The sequence below is a fragment of the Lepisma saccharinum genome, chromosome 20 (assembly GCF_977018435.1).
Source record: "Lepisma saccharinum chromosome 20, izLepSacc3.1, whole genome shotgun sequence".
Taxonomy (NCBI): Eukaryota; Metazoa; Arthropoda; class Insecta; order Zygentoma; family Lepismatidae; genus Lepisma; species Lepisma saccharinum.
In genome coordinates this window covers 45,375,399-45,392,878 of record NC_139248.1, presented here as the reverse complement: position 1 = coordinate 45,392,878, position 17,480 = coordinate 45,375,399, and the positions used below count along the sequence as shown (strand labels likewise).

The 17,480-nt window shown below is 34.4% G+C and overlaps 1 protein-coding gene across 1 annotated transcript in view; it reads right to left on the bottom strand.

Annotated features, from left to right (window-relative positions):
• The window catches only part of LOC146003452 (trypsin-1-like), a 67,387-nt gene extending 53,317 nt beyond the window's left edge, over nt 1–14,070 (bottom strand). Inside the window, exons 1-4 of the mRNA XM_083141738.1 lie at nt 14,013–14,070; nt 10,196–10,381; nt 8,569–8,731; nt 7,106–7,317 (exon numbers count right to left, since the gene is read on the bottom strand). Of these exons, the coding sequence (XP_082997864.1) occupies nt 7,106–7,317; nt 8,569–8,731; nt 10,196–10,381; nt 14,013–14,070 (619 nt within the window). The remainder of the gene's footprint in view (nt 1–7,105; nt 7,318–8,568; nt 8,732–10,195; nt 10,382–14,012) is intronic.
• Nucleotides 14,071–17,480: the final 3,410 nt, after the last annotated feature.

Here is a 17,480-nt window from a genome sequence, read left to right as displayed (position 1 = left end):
CGCCCCTGACCGCCTTTACCCCCCAGGGTTTCCCCCAGGTACCCATGTTATTCGACGCTGGGTAGGCACCGGGGCCGCTTCCACCGTTAGAAAAGTTCCCGGATTTGAACCGGCCGGGGATCGAACCCGGGACCTTGAGCATGGTAGTCAGACGCGTTACCGACTGAGCCACCGCGGTGGCTTCTCTCTCTCTCTCTCTCTCTCTCTCTCTCTCTCTCTCTATATATATATATATATATATATATATATATATATAGTAACAGTAACATGGAAATTATTCTAAATCACTTTCAGCAGTCCAACAAAAAGGTTGCAGTGATAGGTGATCTAAATGTTGATTTTCTAAAAAATAATGTAAATCGTGAATTAAACATGCTTGTTAACATGTTCAACACAGAAGCAATGGTTAAAGTACCTACCAGAGTAACAAAAAATACAAAAAGTGCTCTGGACCAAATTCTATTGAACACACAATTTCTCACTTTCCACACCATTTTCAGAAAGCAATAGCAATGTTAAACAAATAAATGATTATACCACCAAAAGAGTTTTTAATGACGAAAATACAACTTACTTCAATCACTTACTCAGCAATGAAGATTGGAAACATATATATGAGTGCAGCACAGTAAATGATGCTTTCGACAAATTTCATTGCATATTTTCTTACTATTTTGATGTAGCTTTCCCAAAGAAGGAAGTTAAAGTGGCAACACAGAAAGAGAAACCTTGAATCACAAAAGAAATAAAGATAGCTAGTGATAGAATGAGATTCCTAAACAGGGCTAGGAAAAATACAGCTGTAACAATTGATTTTGAAGAATACTTCAAGAAGTACAAGTCAACATATAAGCATGTGTTACAAGCTGCAAAGAAAGGGCATAATGGGAAATTAATTTCAGATTCTTCAAATAAATCCAGAGCAATGTGGGGCATAATAAAAAAACAACTGCAGGGAAATTGCAAAAAACTAGAAAACATCACACTTCATCAAAATGACACAAACGTAAGCAATCCTTTGGTGGTGGCAAACTTGGTTAATAAATACCTAATCAATGTAAATAAGGATAAAGTCAAAACCAATCAAAACTCTGGTAAGGTTAAAATGAATACACATAGTGCATCAATGTTTCTACGCCCAGTCTCTGTTCAGGAACTGACAGATATCATCTTAAAAATGAAGATCTAATGGTCAACTGGCTTGGATGAAATTCCATCCTCAATTATAAAGAAATGTCACACCCATTATGTTATCTAGTGAACTTATCCTTTGTTACTGGTGTGTTCCCAGATAAACTAATATGAGCAAAAATCAAACCTGTGTGTAAAAAAGGGGATAAGCGTAGTGTAGATAATTACATGCCCATAGCTCTGCTTTCACCCTTCTCAAAAATCATGGAAATTGCAATGAATAAACAAATTGAAACTTTCTTAAATAAAAACAACATAATATCTAAATCACAACATGGTTTCCATAAAGTCAAATCAACAACTACAGCAATATTTGAATACATCAAACATGTCAGACAACTCCTGGACAATAGGGAACAGTGTGTAGGTCTCTTTCTTGATTTATCAAAAGCTTTTGACACAGTATCACATGACTAACTTCTGAAAAAATTAAATCACTATGGAATAAGAGGTATAGTAAACACCTGGTTTAGATCTTACCTGCAAAATCGCAGTCAAGCTGTAAAGATCTTACATGTAGAAGGGACAAATACCAATGCTTCTTCCCATATCTCTAGGCTAGAAGAAGTGACATGTGGGGTTCCTCAAGGCTCTATTCTAGGGTCAGTACTATTTACCATATACATAAATGACCTGCCTTCAAACTTACCCTCAGTTAAAACTACCTTATATGCAGATGACACGAGCATTGTGCTAACTGGCAAAAATGAACAAATTCTAAATTCAAATATAAAAAACACCTCAAACGAAATCTGCAAATGGTTCCCCACAAATAAGTTAACGATAAATAAAAACAAAACTTTAGCAATAAAATTCCATCATTCAAGAAATAAGAACAATGAAGAACCAGTAATAAATATAGAAAATGAATACGTCAAATATACAAATTCCATAAAATTCCTGGGTATTTGGATACAGGAAAATCTCAACTGGGACATACATATAGAGCACCTAGCAGGGAAATTAAGCAAAACCATATATGGTATACGAACCTTAAGAACCATAATAAACAGGGAGACAATAAGAACAACATATTTCAGTCTTTCCCAGTCACAACTAACATACAGAATTTTATTTTGGGGGAATGCTAGAAGCAGTGCAAAAATTTTTATTTTGCAGAAGAGAATAGTACGAATTATGGCAGGAAAGAAAATAAATGAACCATGTAGGAAAATCTTCAGAGATCTTGGCATTCTACCATTACCTTGCCTATATATATTACATTTACTGTGCTACGTAAAACAAGATATGTCTAGTTTCTCCAAACGTATCAAGGAAGTACATCAATACAACACAAGAAAAAGTGACAATCTGGTTATACAAACTCATAATACCACTCTCCTTGAAAAAGGTCCTAAATTCGTAGGTATCCACCTGTATAATAAATTACCTGATCACATGAAAACAATGGAATCAAGTACCCAATTTAAGAGGGAATTAACAAAATTCTTATTACGACATTGTTTTTATTCAATAAATGAATTTCTAAATTTGTAAATATTAAATTACATAAATTGTCAACAAAGAGAGTTTGATTGTACAGAAAATGGAATTATACTATTTATATTATCATGTACGAAGTATTCACTATATGCTATTATTGTGTCTAAATGATCATTAATCAGTTCTGTATATATATTGCATTCTTGCATGTTGTATAAGTTACATATTTACTTTTACATTTTATTTTTACACTAGAAAAATTTCTTCGCTTGTTATTGTGCTCGCCTTAAATATTGTATGTAATTTCATTCCCATAGTGTATTCTTCTTTTATTTGGATTTCCTTCATGTAGAAGTTCTACAAATCATTGCTGTAATTCTTGTCTATAATTGTATTAATATTTTATTAGTGTATTTGGATTTCCTTCATGTAGTAGTTCTTAAAATCATTACTGTAATCCTTGTCTAAAATTGTATTAATATTTTCTTACTGTATGTATTGTTATATGATGATTTCCATACCTATGGACATGGGTCAATGGAAATAAAGAATATGAATATATATATATATATATATATATATATATATATATATATATATATATATATATATATATATATATATATATATATATATATATATATTATAAAAAATTTATTTAAAATTTAGTTGTATATAGTTTTATGTGTATACATATACTCATTAATTGTATCTTTACAGTTCTTATTTGATTTCAAATTGTCCATATGTTTTTCTTTCATCTTTCTTACTTATTTACTATTATTATTATTATTATTTTTGTTTTGTTTTCTTTTTTTTCTTATTGGATATATATACCGTTTGTAAGTGTAGACTGTATTCTGACAAGGGTTAGGTGGGAGATCAACATATGCTGAACCTCGCCCGCTCAATAAAGATATATTATTATTATTATTATTATTATTATCAACAACCTGGTTTTTGTGGAAGGATGGCGTAATGACACCCCTTAAGAAGCAGCAATTAGGGCAATGGAAGCAGGACAACATTCCAGTGTCAAAAGAACTCAAACCAGGTTTCACATGTGGGAAACAGCTGATATCTCATGCTGATGTCACCATACCGCTAGAGTGGCTCCCACATGATGAAAAGATTAACAACAGTGGCAGGTACTGTTGCCAGCTCCATTGCCTTCATCAGAGAATTCAGCAAAGACAACCAGGTAAATGGGCAAAACAAGTATTTTTCTTACACGATAACATGTGGCCCCATACACATATGCAGATTAGGTTAAAAGTACAGGAACTCGGATATACCATCCTCAAACGTGCTTCATACTTGCCAGACCTTGCACCCTCTGATTACGCCTTGTTTGACAGCATGAAGAGCCATTATATAGTCAGAAATTCATCGATGCTGAGTCCTTACATGAGTCTGTCTGCTCCAGGTGTCATACCACCCCAAAATGCTGGTTCCGATTGGCACTTACAAAGTTTCGAGACAGTTGACGTCAATGTATTGGGGCAGAGGGAGAATACGTCCACCAATGTGAATCTCTGCTATGGGATCTTCACATCCAAATTAGGCAAGTCTCATTCTTTTCCGACCAACCCAAGCAGTATCATGTTCATAGGCATAGTTTCATCCGTCCACTTGGGGGGGGGGGGGGGCTAACTGGGGCTAACATTATGCATGCTTTTATCCATTACGAAAATCATTATGGGTATTCTCCTTGGAAAACAGGTGTCCCCACATCATCTTATGCAAAGGAAATGGAATTGTGGTTATGTCAAGTGTTACTTTTGTGAAAGGAATAAATACACTATTATAGATGGATGCAAATTTATTAAAGAACACATTTCTTCTTTAGGATAAGGAAGGTATAGTTTTAGTGTACTAATATTGGGTAATCCATTGATCATGGTATTGAACAAATTTTAAATCTGCAAGGCATAGAACTGAGAAGCACTTGCTATTAGTTTCGTGAAAAAACTAAGATATTACACAAATTATATAATTGTCTTGTCTAAGTGCTCTTCTTTTATCTTCTGTATAAATTCCTGAAGAACTCTTTGCAATCCGCTACAATTTCCCTTTCTATGTTCAATAGTGTCTTGCCTCATAGTTGACTTAGCCATATTTTCATTGCAGTAAAAGACCGTTCTGCTGTAGCCGAATACACTATGCAATGTTCAACATTTTGTGCATTGAAAATTAATCTCTACTCAGGGTGAAATTTGTGCACCCACACCTTGCCCCTGCCAACTTACGCCAATACTTTCGGATCTTAAGGAAACGTACACTGAAGAAATGAATTAGGGAAACGAAGAATTCCAGACTATTACAAAATCGAGAACCTTGTAAGTTATTGAATTATTCGCAACAGGTGCGATATTCTTGGTCTCTATGTAGGCTTACGGATAAATTTGATATTTTATTAAAATAATTATCATAGGCTCCTGAAGAGAAGTTCTGACCTAAACAAAATATAAAGAAGATCATACTTATACTAAACCTGCACTAATAATAATTGATGGCTTGAATGATACAGAAGGGTTCCTGGGTTCGGTTCCCGGTGGGTGCTCCAAAAATTTTGGCATTGACCCAGCGTCGTGAGGACAATTTGGAAGTTACTTGAAAAGAAGAAGTAGCAACTCCGGTCACAAAAGCCAGAATCAGCGGCGATGGGACCCGATGCGCTGACCACGCATCACCCAATGAGAAAGCTGCTCTGGCAGGCCCTGGCCATTCGATGGCTGTTGCGCCTCGGAGTTTAGTTTTAGAAGGGTATAGAAAGTTGCAATTTAAGTTATTTATTTATTATATACTTATTATATATTATTATATTTTATTCAATTATCTTCTAAAACTAGACTTTTTATTGATTGATTTGTTTCATTTTACTTTGCTCTTCTGCCACTTTTGGCTTATCGCGAAGACTTTTTAAAATGATAATTCTCAACCTAACTACTTTTATATAACCCTGACAAGATGACTTCAAAAGGACACCAAGTATTACACTCAAAGTATGTTTTATAGGATCATTTTGAATATGCATCTTTTAATTTTCTTTCTCAAATTCAATGGTCTAATTCTGTTCGCAGGACACCTTACTTTTACTATTAACAAACTCTTTAATCAAAAGGTGTAATCATCTTGTCATCTGACTCTTACTTTCACAAATAGTGTGAGCAATTTAAAATAATATCCAATCTCCAAAAGATGATTAACATTTCTTGCTGTTATATAACCAGCATAAGCACATATTCTTCCACAATAATCTTCCCGTGGGTTATTTGAAACAACAAATAATCTTTTTAAGAAAAATTAATCTATCCTGAGATTCCTAGAGCAGTATTATTAGAAGTGATCCAGAAAATTCATTGTCCTTGAACAAAGGAAAATTAAATACGTAAGTTCTGGGCATGTGCATACATATTCGTGATGTGGTGCAATGCACACAAATGACTTGGAAAGTGATTGCGCGCGATTGAGTTGGTTCTACACGATTGCAACATTCAGGTGTAAATCTTTAAATTATCCGTACGCAATGCAGATCCACAGGAACTAACTTTACTTTTTTCTAACGCCTTTTCCCCATCAAAACTGTTATTTTATTTAAATCTCTACAATGAATTGTTATAGTTATTTTTTAAGTCCATTTTATACACTAATCGGAATTTGACCTAAAGTTTAAAATGGGATCCGAACCACTGTGCAATGTGCCTTCACCAGGCTTTTAACCAGAGACACCTTCCTTACAAGATCATGTCTCTACAATTTTATGTTCAGAAAAACTCAATTGCAGGAAGTCATTGTTGAAAGACTCCATTTATGTTAACACTGTATGCCAAGCCGCAATTGTCTGAAAGCAACATTATTGTTTACCATGTGCTCCAAGGTGGAATTTCAATAGAAACAGTGGTGATATATTGTCTTGTCTGCACATATGGTCCATCAAGTGCACATGGACTTAAACTTTTATAGAGAATAAATCACACCGTGCACCCTGCATGTACCTTCTGTTGTACACTGACTGCGTCAAAACATAATTTGAACTTATTTTCTTAAGTGTGACTGTCACACTACAAGAGCAACACCTGAAAGTTTCATGATGAATTTTCTAATTATTATGCAGTTTCTCTCTCCTCAATTTTTTTTTGCATATGCCACATGTGTTAGGGGGTAGGGGCTAATGTCCTGCTCTGGGGGGCTTAGCCCCCTAGCCCCTACCTAAATACGCCCATGATCATGTTGTAGTTTAAGTAACTAATACAGAAAATAAAAGGAAATATAGTTATCAAATTTAGTTTGACCGTCCAATTACCAAAAAGGAAACCAGAATTTTTTACACTTAGGAAGCTTCTTCATTGGGCAGTAGATATATCTTGTAAGATGTACAATACAGGCTAATCATTTGTTTTATGATACACACACACATAGTCAGTTTTCATTTTTGTAAAAAGACACACAAAAATTTTGAATTACTTACTTGTGCCTAGTTGTGGGAGGCAAATGGGCCTAATTACATCATTGAAAGTGACACGCATACTCAGCTTTATAAGAGCTACATCATAATTTTGTGTAGAAAGATCATATTTTTCATGGATGATTGCTTCTTGCACTGAGAAAGAAACTGTTCTCTGGTCCTTTTCACACTGATTGTGTTCTCCAAGGATGACTTTCATGTCTGCTGGAGAGATGCTGGTAAAAGCAATTATTTAATTTAATTTGTTATTAATAGTTGGAAAATATAAAGTAGCATGAGTCTTATTTATTACAGCAAAATCAATAAGCAAATTTTATTTTGAAGTTTCTTAAGTCTATTTTATGCACAGATAGGCTAATTTGGACTGGGCCTATGGTTTAAAGTGGGATCAAAACTACATAGAGTATCAAACTTGGGACACCTTGATTACAAGTTAATGATGTTACCATTATGCCACTGGGAGGCCCAAGCAAACTTTATGTTATGATGAAGAAAAAGATAGTATTAAATACAAATAAATTATTTTACTATCTTTGAATTGAAAATCTTGTAATCTACAATCCACTTAAGTAGTAAATTTACTGTAATATGCCATTCATTAAGCAGTGATTAATAATCATGATATTATAACAATGAAATATATCTATTTTGTTTCACCTGATGGAAATCTAAATGCACATCTTAAACTTAAGTTCCTTTTTTCTTTGCAGTCTTTGACTGTAAGATACAAGCTTGAAGAAAAAACTTACAATAGCAGTTTTTCCTTTTCCTGAGCATTCATGATTTGTTGTACTATGATTCCATTCACATTATTAAAATTATCACTATAATCGATTTATCTTTAGTACTAATTGCAATGTGCTGTATGTGCAGTTGCAGACATTGCTAGGTTGTTTACCATTGAAAGTCAATTAGGTCATTACAACAAAGAACTGTACGAGCATAATACCCTCAAATCTTGTCTTAAGGAAAGTAGTGATGAAATTCACAATTACAGCACATACATTTACACATTGTATTGAAAACTGAAAATACATTCCGAATTTCTCAAGTTATCATACCATATTTTCAATGTTAAATTTTGATTTAAACATTGAAAACTGCTGCATGACTTATGCATTTGAATGTTTAATTAATATCCTTTAACTTCTCTGAGCGTTGTGAAATTATTCCGGAAGATTCATTGATATGTTTAAAAGATAAATCTTCACATTTTTACATAAAAATGTTGGCATACGACAGCATCAATGAAATACTAGCTAGACAGTGCAATCACTTTGACGTTGTGATCATTTTCAGAATGAATTATATTATTCTCATGTTTGTGTAAAAATTACAATTCCAAAGGTTATTGTAAAAAATATATACATGTAAATATTTTCCCCATCAATATTCTTAATTGAAATTACAGCAAAATATCTTTGAATTGATGAGAAGTTAATATATATTTGATTATATTGACTTACCCTCGTAGACAATGTGCTGCTGTAAGCATATAGCGATCACTAATCAATGTTCCACCACATTTGACACCTCTTCCCAATGTAAGTAAACCCATCCATGGGAATTCATATGGGGTTACTTCCTTTCCACCAATGATTCTTGGGGTCCTATTTGATGCTCCACATTCTGTAATTAAAAACTAAAATGCATTAAGAGAAGTGCCTATGTAGAACTTACTGCTATATCTGAGGTATGGACGTATTGATACAGAATATTCAAGCAGACACAGAATTTCTTCTAATGCAGTGTTTTGGCAAAGATATAAACGTCTGAAAATAAACCCATCTACTTGAAACTATAATTGGTTTCTTTACTACAACTCTTCCACTACACAGACATATGATATGATATGATATGATATGATTTATTTAATTCCTTTGACCATTGTACAATGGTTGTTTTCCACACATGGTATGGAACATGTGAGCACATTACCGTTAATAATTATTTTCAAATAGGTACAAGTATGAAGATATTATACATAACATTTAAAAAAAAAAAACATTGATTACATTATAATTGATTCTCCTTGTTCTTGCTGTTAGTTGCAAGGTTTACATTAAATTTACATACATATAATAGATAAAATCAATACATACATATACATGTCCTAGGAGTTCATTTAGGATGTGACAATTTGCAATTTATTGTCAGGTACTCTTTAACAGAATAAAAACAATGATCTAATAGGTATTTTTTTACATGCTTTTTATATGAGGTAGCTGATTGTATTATTTTTATGTCACTCGGAAGGTTATTGAAACAGTGAACAGCCATGTATTTAGGTCCTTTCTCAAATAATGTGGTGTTGTGTGATGGTATTGTGAGGTTGCTGCCATTCCTTGTATAATATTTATGTGAGGAGTTGCTACATTTGAAGGAATCTAAGTCAGTTTTTACATACATCAGCAGATGAAGTATATACAAGCATGGTGAGGGTAATATGCCTAAATTTTTAAACAGTCTTCTGCAGGGTGTATTTCTCTTAGCTCCTGCTATTATTCTGACAATTTTCTTTTGCAGCACAAAAATTTTATTACTATTAGTGGAATTTCCCCAGAAGATTATACCGTATGTTAAAAAAGATTGAAACATGGTGTAATATAGTATTTTCAATGTTTCTAAGTTTGATATTGTTTTCAGTGTATTAATGCGGCCGCGGTGGCTCAGTCGGTAACGCGTCTGACTACCATGCTCAAGGTCCCGGGTTCGATCCCCGGCCGGTTCAAATCCGGGAACTTTTCTAACGGTGGAAGCGGCCCCGGCGCCTACCCAGCGTCGAATAACATGGGTACCTGGGGGAAACCCTGGGGGGTAAAGGCGGTCAGGGGCGTGATGCTGATCACATCACCCCCACTCACGACCGGATCAAGAAAGTGTGGGGCGTTACCCTCACACCCCCTATACGCCTTCATGGCGTGGTGCTATGCACAGGGGAACACTTTACCTTTTTTTTTTTTGTATTAATGCCAAATATAATTTTACCTAGTTTTGCGGAGAGGTGATCTATGTGTGGGTCCCATTTTAAGCTTTCATGAATCCATACTCCCAGGAATTTGACTGTTTTAGCGTGATTTACTGTCATATTACCTAATGTAACATTTGGTTCATTTATCATTTTATTCCTTGTGTGATGGAAATTGACAGCCACAGTTTTGCTGCTGTTTAATACTAAATTATTGTCAGAGAACCATTTGCTGAGTTTGATTGTTACATGTTTGATATTAGAGTTAAGGGTTTGTTCCTTACCACCAGTGATGGCTACACTTGTATCATCTGCATAAAGAGTCGTTTTTGCTGAATTTAAATTTATTGGCAAATCATTAACATATATTAAGAAGAGTAATGGTCCAATAATAGAACCTTGTGGAACTCCACTTGATATTGTGCAGGGTTTTGAGACAAAGCTAGATTGCACACCGTCATCCTTTCTGTGGATAATCTCGACTATTTGCATGCAATTGCTAAGATAGGATGTGAGCCAATCATGTGCGATGCCTCTTATGCCATAATGTTTTATTGTTTGTAATAGTTTTTCATGGGGTACTAGGTCGAAGGCTTTTGTCAAATCTAGAAAGAGTCCCGTGCATTGTCCTGGTTTGTCTAATGTTTCTCTTATATATTCCAAATATTGAAACACAGCAGTTTCAGTTGATTTCCCTTTGCGGAAGCCATGCTGAGTATTTGAAATAAGTTGTTGTTTTTCTAAAAACGATGCAATTCGATTGTTCATGGTAGCTTCTAAAATTTTCGAGAATGGGGAGAGGAGAGATATTGGTCTGTAGTTGGTTAAGTTGTTTCTCTCTCCTTTCTTGTATATTGGAATTACGTTTGCTTCCTTCAGCTTTTGTGGAAAAACTCCTGCGGTGAAGGAAAAATTGATTATGTGGCACAGTGGGATTGCAATATATTCTTTGCATTGTTTGACAATATAAGTGGGGATTTCATCTACACTACTCGACCAAGTAGGTCTGAGTTTCTGTACGATATATATGGTCACTCTCTCTCATTGATAGTGAGAGCCTTTAAAAGCAGCAATAGAGATAGGTTGGAAAGTTAGTACAGATAAAACCAAATAATCCTGTACATGTTTCCAGGTCAAAACTAAGTGTCAAGAAACAGTGGCGTCACGTCGAGTAAATCCTTGGGTGTTCACAGCCAGCCTAAAATCAGAGAAAATTTACACCATTCCCCCAGACCGAGGGGGCTACAAACACACAGAGAAATCAATTATTGATCACCATCTCAGAGAAGAGAACAGTGAACCTAAGTGACATTGGTTAATCAAGCATACAAAAGGTGAAATTTCAGCCAAGGGCCGAAGCTAAGATTTATTTTCTTTTTTCTTCGAATGCCTTTGCCAAATGTCGAAGAAAGCAACATAAAAGTAGAAATATAAGAACTCATGTTTTATCGAAATTACGAACCTGGGACCTTGTATTTTTAGCGCATTGTGTAGAAAATCTGCCAGAGTGCTTAGCGAAAATACACCCAGCTGGAAATTTTTCCAATCGGTTCCGATAGCCAATATGCATTTTTAGACACTCTATTGGAACCGATTAGTCTATTGGAACTGATTGGTCAATTGTAATGAATTGGTTTCTATTGGAAAGTATTTTATTGTTTTCAATATATTGCTTATGAAAAATTCTTATCTATGCAACTGTAAATGCAATGGAGAAATCATATAAAACAACTAAAATAAATCTCTGGTAAAGCATGTGGAATTTGTAACTTAAAAAAAAACTTTCAGATACAAAATTGTTTCAAAGATATGAACGTTTCTAACTCTGTAGCTTCATACACTTATAGAAAATTGGAAAACATGCTGCTTCAGTCATAAATTGACATGATGTTCTTCCTTTAAACATGCAAAAACAGCAAAAAATTAGGTTAAACAAAGAATCTGACCCACAACACTTGAAAAGTTGATGAACAAACAAAACACTGTTGGGATCGACTTAGTTGAACAAAAGATTGCTCATTTTTCCAATTGCATTACATGCACATAAGATTAACCATGGATATTTCATATTGAAGAAAAAACAAGAACTAATGTGAACATTTATTCCAACTACTAGCTGCTTTAAGGTTGAGTTGGTTCTTAAAAAATAGTTCTTCTTAGGTATCTATTAAGATAAATCTGACTTCAGTAGTATGCATTAGAATTCAGAAAAAAATCAGATCAAGTGTGTTGTTTTTCCAAAGAACTTCTAGATTACGAAATGTGGTGTCAAGAATTAAACTACCTATGCTTTGAGTCAATAAATGAATTTAAAACATATTTTGATTCTACAATATATACAAACTTACAATTGGATACAATTCACCAATTGGAAATTGTCTTAAATTTCCAATTGGTTTCAGTTGAGATTCCGATTAAAACCAAAACATTCCGATAGCTGTATTAGGCATCCGATAGGATCCGATTCATTCGAATTGAAACCAATCCAATCCAATTGAAATTTCAATTGGAACCAATAGAAAATTCTAGCTGGTCATTTACAAAATACAGGCCAATTTTAAATTATAGCGAATTATCGTGTCTGCTTATCACCCCACCCGCTTTCTGTCGCTCGTGAAGACTCCCTCAAAAACATGGAAAAATTACCAAGTTAAACAATGCAAAAATTATTTTGTAAATTTAAATTATTGAAATTCCTTACTTTTCTCCTCGCCGAACTCTGTGGTAGAGTGGTTGGTTATCACAGCGTCCTACAACGATAGGGGACCAGGATTCGAATCTCGGCTAGGGCATGAATCTTCTTTGTCAATGTCCCTTCATCAGTTTCATCATGTCATCACTCATCCTCATCTTGGCGATTAGCCAAAAATGGCAGAAAAGCGAAGTAAAATAAACCAAACCAATAAATAATTACTTTTCTCTTTATTTTAGTTTCGGAAATTCCTTTTCTTGATCATAAGAATTAACCCCCGCTCTCATTTGAGCGAATCATGATACCGTCGAATATGTGATTTTATTTTTAATAGCTATTTGTAATTTCACAGCAGCTTCCCTATATTTCATTCGTAAGTCTCTGGCAATGCTCAAATATCATGATGAGAATTGCAACTCGTGATACTTAAAAATTATTGTTTTAAAGCTTATCTGTAGGAGTTTATAACAATTATAATATATTTTCTAAAATATGTAACATACTCGTTTTACATGTGTACCAAGATAAATATTATTTTTTGCTAACAGTGTCTTAGTTATCTTTCGTTTTGACTCATGTACATTATCTAAAGGTTTATGCAACCCATTTGAACTATCAATGTAAGTGTAAATCTGCTAATTTTGGTGATATAGTGTTTTAGAACTTAAAACCTTCGCCAAGCAAGGTTTTGGGTGCTCGACAACTATTTGCAGTGGAGTTGTTGAGGAGGCTCGTGGCGTTAATTTTTGGTGAAATGTATTGGAAAAGAAAGATATTAGGCTAAAACATCGAAGATCTTAGGAATTACTATAACAATGCAAACAGTGCTTGCATTAAAGTAACTGGGGTAATAACGCCAATTGAGGAAATATCGCCAGGTCGCTATATCTCACATAGATGAAAGTGAATTCGCTATATGGCATATGCACAGGGGTGCCCATCCCTAAAAAGGCCATGGGCGCATCCCCCCAAAATCATGTCATGCGTCCCCCAAAATCATATCGTAATCCCCACAAAGTATTTAATTACGACAGCGTGTTTACCGAAAGTAACTTTTTCTTAGCTTTACTGAACACTATACTTGATATCAATGAGAAGATGGCAGATGGTAGCTAGTGCGTAACGTTTGTGCTCCCGAAATATCATAAACAACTGTAGTAAATTAACATTCTAATGGTCAAACTATTATTGTAAGGTGAGATTAATATCTGAGAAGTGCATTTGCAGATAACACACCTTCGGTTCATTACTTTGTGCCTTGTATTGTACTAATTCACCGTGAGCTTGTAAATTTGAGTTCCTTTTCATGGTTCGACGTTAATTATATTTAATTACAAAACTCTATGTGTTCAATATCAAACTATTGTTATACCTATGAATGTGGCAAATGTTAATCATATACAATAACATTCTCTATCATAATTCCTTTTGGTTTACTGTTCATTGAATTTTGATGCTGTGGCGAATTTATATTGTTTCATAATAAAATAATATTTCCACTTCCCCACTTCACTCTATAATTAAACGAATATTGCATATGAACTATAGTTGATTGAAATACACGATTTAATTTAGTGCTTGTTTACAATAAAATTTAAATAATTTTGGATATTTTAAGTATGCCAAAACAACCCATGAATTTACGAAAACATCAAATTAGTTACATTATTGGAACCATCAAGCCAAGGTCATATAAACCCGCAATAAACTGGGCACAAACAGTTATTTTAACCTTGCGCTGGACCTCTGGCGAGTGCTCGAAATGCACCCACACCCCCTCCTTTTTCCAGCCGGTGCGATGTGTTGCAGAACATCCTGCGATCACATTGTTACATCCCGTTTTAAATGTCTCACGTTCACACAGAGGCAATTTATGTAGAATTTGTTACTGAAATTTGCACCACGGCTAAAGAATACGATGATGATAATCATGAATGAAGGAATCATGTGTGTGCTTCCCCGGAAATCGAACAACTTGTTGTTAAGTTGTAATTTTGGCGGTTTTACTACAATCGCTTCCTTTCATGTAAATGGTCAAGGAAAATATTATTCTACTCCTTAGTGCTTACCTCAAAAAAGACAAATTTTGTTCTGCAACCACCTCGGTCGTAATCAAAATTTGACTGTAATAATGATACGACGTGGCGGAGTAGTGTGATTTGTGGTATTATAAACTCAACAAATGATGAACCCCCCTCAGGCAGATTTGGCTACACTTAAAACTTGCTCAACATGCCCATATGAGCTTTTTGCTCAAGTGTGGTACTCCGTCTAATCCAAGATTTTTGTAAAAATGCCCTCGGGAATTTCCCGAAACTACAGTGTACAAATGATGAGCCCCCTCAGATTGATTTGCCCATACTTACAAAAGTTGCATCAGCCAGATTGTTGTCCATAAGCTTGTTAAAAATATGCCCCTTCTTGATATTGTTTTGGATACACTTGAAATTAAGCCAAAATCCTCATAAAACACACACCCACACACTCACACACACACACACACACACCCACACACACACATGCTTACTTCTGGTTTATTTCTATTGCATCATGCTGTGCAACAAATTATTATCCAATATTATGCATGTGTTGTTTTCTGATTGGTTAATTATGACATAATGTGATGATGTGTTATATTCTGATTGCTTTGTTGTTTCAGATGTTTTAATCCATGCTTAGGGTATATAAAGAGATTTTGCATTACATATCAGCCAGTATTGTGAGAGTGGCTGAGGAGTACAGATGTGTTGTTACAGTGCTTCTCATACTTACAGGCCTGTTTGGTTTAATATATAATATTTCTTATTATTCATATTAAATATATTTCTGGTATATTGAACAAAAAGGGCTTATATTTTGTATAAAAAATCTGATATTTGTTGCATCCAGCTTGTTTGTTGTAATCCACTCTTATTTAGAGTCAGGCTTATATCTGTCCCAGCCTGTTATACAAAAATTAATACATAACACAGTGCTAGGTCATTGCCTTTCTAGGACATGCATGTCTGTGCAGGCATTTGCGGAAGGTCAGTGTAGATCAATATTTATTCTCTTTTTCCACTTGTAGGCTATTAGCTTTACAACCTGTCATAATAAGCATAGAGTTTTGATTTAAAATCCAAAAAATTTTGTATAATAAACCGAGAATAATAATTAATAATATTAACATATTAAATATACACAAGAAATATACAAAGCACACAGCTGAACAAAATATATATATATATTAAGTACAAAATTTTGAATTGAACCCCAGGAAATCTTATATAATAAACCAACAACAAAAAATGCCAAATCAAAAATATTGTAATCAATGCAAAAAGAATATATCCAGCCCCAATTGGGCTAAGCATCAAAAGAATTGTAATCCAGACAAATGCAGAACTCCCACAAAAATATGCCCTAAATGCCATAGAAAATATAGTCTGGAATATTTCACATATAAACATAAAGGTACTTGTTCTGCACAGTCATCAACATTGCCCCCACAACCATCTACATCTGGTCTGAAAAGGAAGCATGAAACACCTGTTAATACTGGACCGGCAAAGCAGCCACGCTATGAACCAGCAGTTTGATAGATCAATTGAATATTAAACACTCTGAATTTGCAGCAAAAGAGTCTGGATGGAGCCTATGCGGTTCTCCACACAAGCTCTATGTTAATATTTCTGAATTCAGCCCATTACAAGGATCTACATATCTGCCATTACCTGCCAATATTAAAAACGAAAGAGCCGTGGTTAACATAGAAAATAATGATGAGAAATGCTTTTTGTGGTGTATTTTAGCTGCTTTGTTTCCAGTTTTAAGAAATCCTGAGAGAATAAGTTATTATAAACAGCATGAACACAATTTTGATGAAGCAATGAAGGGCTTAGAATATCCAATGTCTGTTCAGAATATTGATAAATTTGAAAAAAAGGCCCGGGATATTAATGGTAAACAATTATCTATTAATGTATTTATTTGTTCTACTGGCCGTGGCAATTGCTTGATAGCACCTCTCAGAATCAGTACATTTGATGATGATTCTGCTGTTCCAATTGATCTGCTCTTAATTGAAGGGGATGGCACATATCATTACACTCTGATACATAATCTTCAAGCTTTAGTCAGAAAACAACTAGACAAATCCAATACAATATTCAAGTTGTGCAGAAGATGTTTAATTGTATTTGATGGTAGAAAAATGGTGAATGGTGTTTGTGAAGAGAATGCAGAAATTGCTAAAAACAAGTTAATTGAGCATCTGAAATACTGTGGCAACCATAAACATGTTCATATGCTGATGCCTAACCCAAATGAAAATGCCAAATTCAAAAAATTTGAAGCCTTGTTGGAACACCCAGCATATGTAGTCTGTGATTTTGAATCAAACCTCAAACCTCTTGCATTCTGTAGCCCAGATCCTGATGAACCTTCAATTACATCATACCAGTTACATGAACCTTCTAGTTTTTGTTATGTGATTGTACAGGATGGTGTTGTTAGTAAAGAAGATTTATACATGGGAGCAGATGCCATCAAAGAATTTGCAGATAGAATAGAAAATGAGTGCCATGACATAGCATCTAATGTCTTATTAAAATCAAAACCTATGTTGCCTTTAACAGAGGAACAGATTGAAGATTTCAACAATGCAGAAAAATGCCCGGTATGTGATTCTGAATTTTCAGATACAAATATCAAGGTTCATCACCATTCCCATACAGATG